Raw genomic sequence first — 2,096 nt, 5'->3', positions numbered from 1 at the left:
ATGCAAAAGGGAACTCTTACTTAGGAATGCATGTGATCCTTTGAACCTTACTCACAACTTGTTCCGTAGCATTGTGAAGCATATATATAGCAATTTGCTCTTGTTTATTAGTTGTCCAGAAGTAGCTTCATAAGCTAACAGAACGTCCATAACTAACTGCAATGAGGTAGTGTCTGATGAAGAGAAGATGATGGTATCATAAGCATATACTAGATGATTTATCTTTGGGCTCCACTTTGGCAAACCAAATCCACAGAAATATCGGTTAATATATAATGCATTCAGCGCTCTTGAAAATGCCTCTGCTGCCAGTATAAATAAAGCTTGTGATAAAGGATCACCCTATTTAACACCTCTTGTTGATTTGGAAAAGCCATTAGGTTGCCTATTAATCAGAACTGAGTACCAATTGTTAGAGATAATCCCAAATACCAGTCCTATAAATCTTTCTCCAAATCCCATCTTCCTCAAGACCTTTGTCAAAAAGAGCCAGGATAATCTATCATATGCTTTCATCATGTCCAGCTTTATGACAACATTTAGACTTGCCTTGGCTCTTAATCTAATATATGTAATTATCTCATGTTAAGAGAACATTTTCCACTATGCTCCTCCCTTTAACAAATCTAGCTTGTTCATCTGATATTAGCTTAGGAAGCATGTATACCAATCTTTCATGAATGACTCTAGAGAAAACTTTTGATAAAGTTGCTGAGACTAATAGGTCTCATATCAGAAAAGGTCACTACTTCCTTTTTCTTTGGTAACAACACCAGATTTGTATGTGTTATGAATCTAGACAGTTCATGGCCATCGAAGAAGGCCTTTACCATAGCAACTAATTTCCTCAATTATATCTCAGCATGAGTGAAAAAAACACCCAGTAAAACCTTCAGGAACTCCTGCACTATCACCATTTAACCCCAGTACTGCATGTTTGATCTCTTCACAAGTAGGCTGCTGTACCAACTTCATATTTTGTATACTGTCCACCATTGTATGAATATGATCCAAAATCCCAAATGTTGTAGGTACAGTATCCTCATGGAATTGTGCTGGGAAGAACCTCACTGCTTCTTCAGCCATTTCTGTACTGTCCTCTAACCAATTGCCAGCATCATTTTGAATCCTTTTCAACTGCAGTCATTTCCTTCTACCATTCACTTGTGCATGAAAGAATATGGTATTCCTATCTCCATCTTGAAACCAAGTCGTACCGGATTTTTGTTTCCAAAATTCCTCTTCTAAATCCAAATACCTGATCAGTTCAGCTTGAACTTTCTGCAATCTCTCTCTATTTTGATATGTAGGATTCCTCTCAAATTCAGCTTCATGAACTAGCACCACCTCCTCTAAACTTGCTATTTTCTTAAAGATATCTCTATATGTTGCTCTACTCCATGCAGATAACGCCTTCTTCAGCCTCTTCAACTTGTGATTGAACATGATAAAAGTATCTCCAGCAAAGTCGACTGTCCAATTCTGTTTCACCACATCTTTGAAAGTAGGATGTTTTGTCCAGAAATTGAGCAATCTAAAGACTTCTTTACTGGTGTAGCATCAGTACTACCTGTCAACATCATAGGTCTGTGATCAGATCCTATTTTTGATAAGTGAGTGACCTCTAAAGTAGACAGCATCTGCTGAAGCTCTAAGTTAGCCAAACATCTATCAAGTATTTTAAAAATGCAATCATCTTCAGCTCTCCCATTCCACCAAGTGAAGATACTGCCTTTGAAGCCTAAATCAGTGAGGTTACATGTGTTGATATAATGCCTAAAATCATTAACCTCACTCATTGATACAGGCCGTCTACCAAATTCTCTTCATCCAAAATCACATTGAAATCACCCCAACAAGCCAAGGCAATGACATATCCCTTGCAAGATAATACATGTTGTCCCATAGTTCAATCCTTTCAGTTGCATCACATTTAGCATAAACAAATGTGACAATGAATGATATTTAAGAATCCATATTTGTCAGCTTCAAGGCCACATGTTGCTCCATATTCATCAGTACATCAATCCCATGATCATCATCTACAAACACCCATATTTTATTTGAAACATTGGCAAAAGCTTGCAGCATTCCTA

At 37.3% G+C, this 2,096-nt stretch overlaps 1 protein-coding gene across 1 annotated transcript; it reads right to left on the bottom strand.

Moving 5' to 3' along the window:
• Positions 1-1,143: 1,143 nt before the first annotated feature.
• LOC142176179 (uncharacterized) lies at positions 1,144-1,799 on the bottom strand. The gene is made up of 2 exons (XM_075243269.1): positions 1,571-1,799; positions 1,144-1,496 (listed from the first exon to the last, which is right to left on the bottom strand). The coding sequence occupies exons 1-2, from the start codon at positions 1,797-1,799 to the stop codon at positions 1,144-1,146; spliced, it is 582 nt and encodes a 193-aa protein (XP_075099370.1).
• Positions 1,800-2,096: the final 297 nt, after the last annotated feature.

Source organism: Nicotiana tabacum, chromosome 22 (assembly GCF_000715075.1).
Source record: "Nicotiana tabacum cultivar K326 chromosome 22, ASM71507v2, whole genome shotgun sequence".
Lineage (NCBI taxonomy): Eukaryota > Viridiplantae > Streptophyta > Magnoliopsida > Solanales > Solanaceae > Nicotiana > Nicotiana tabacum.
This window is presented reverse-complemented; position numbering and strand designations above follow the sequence as displayed.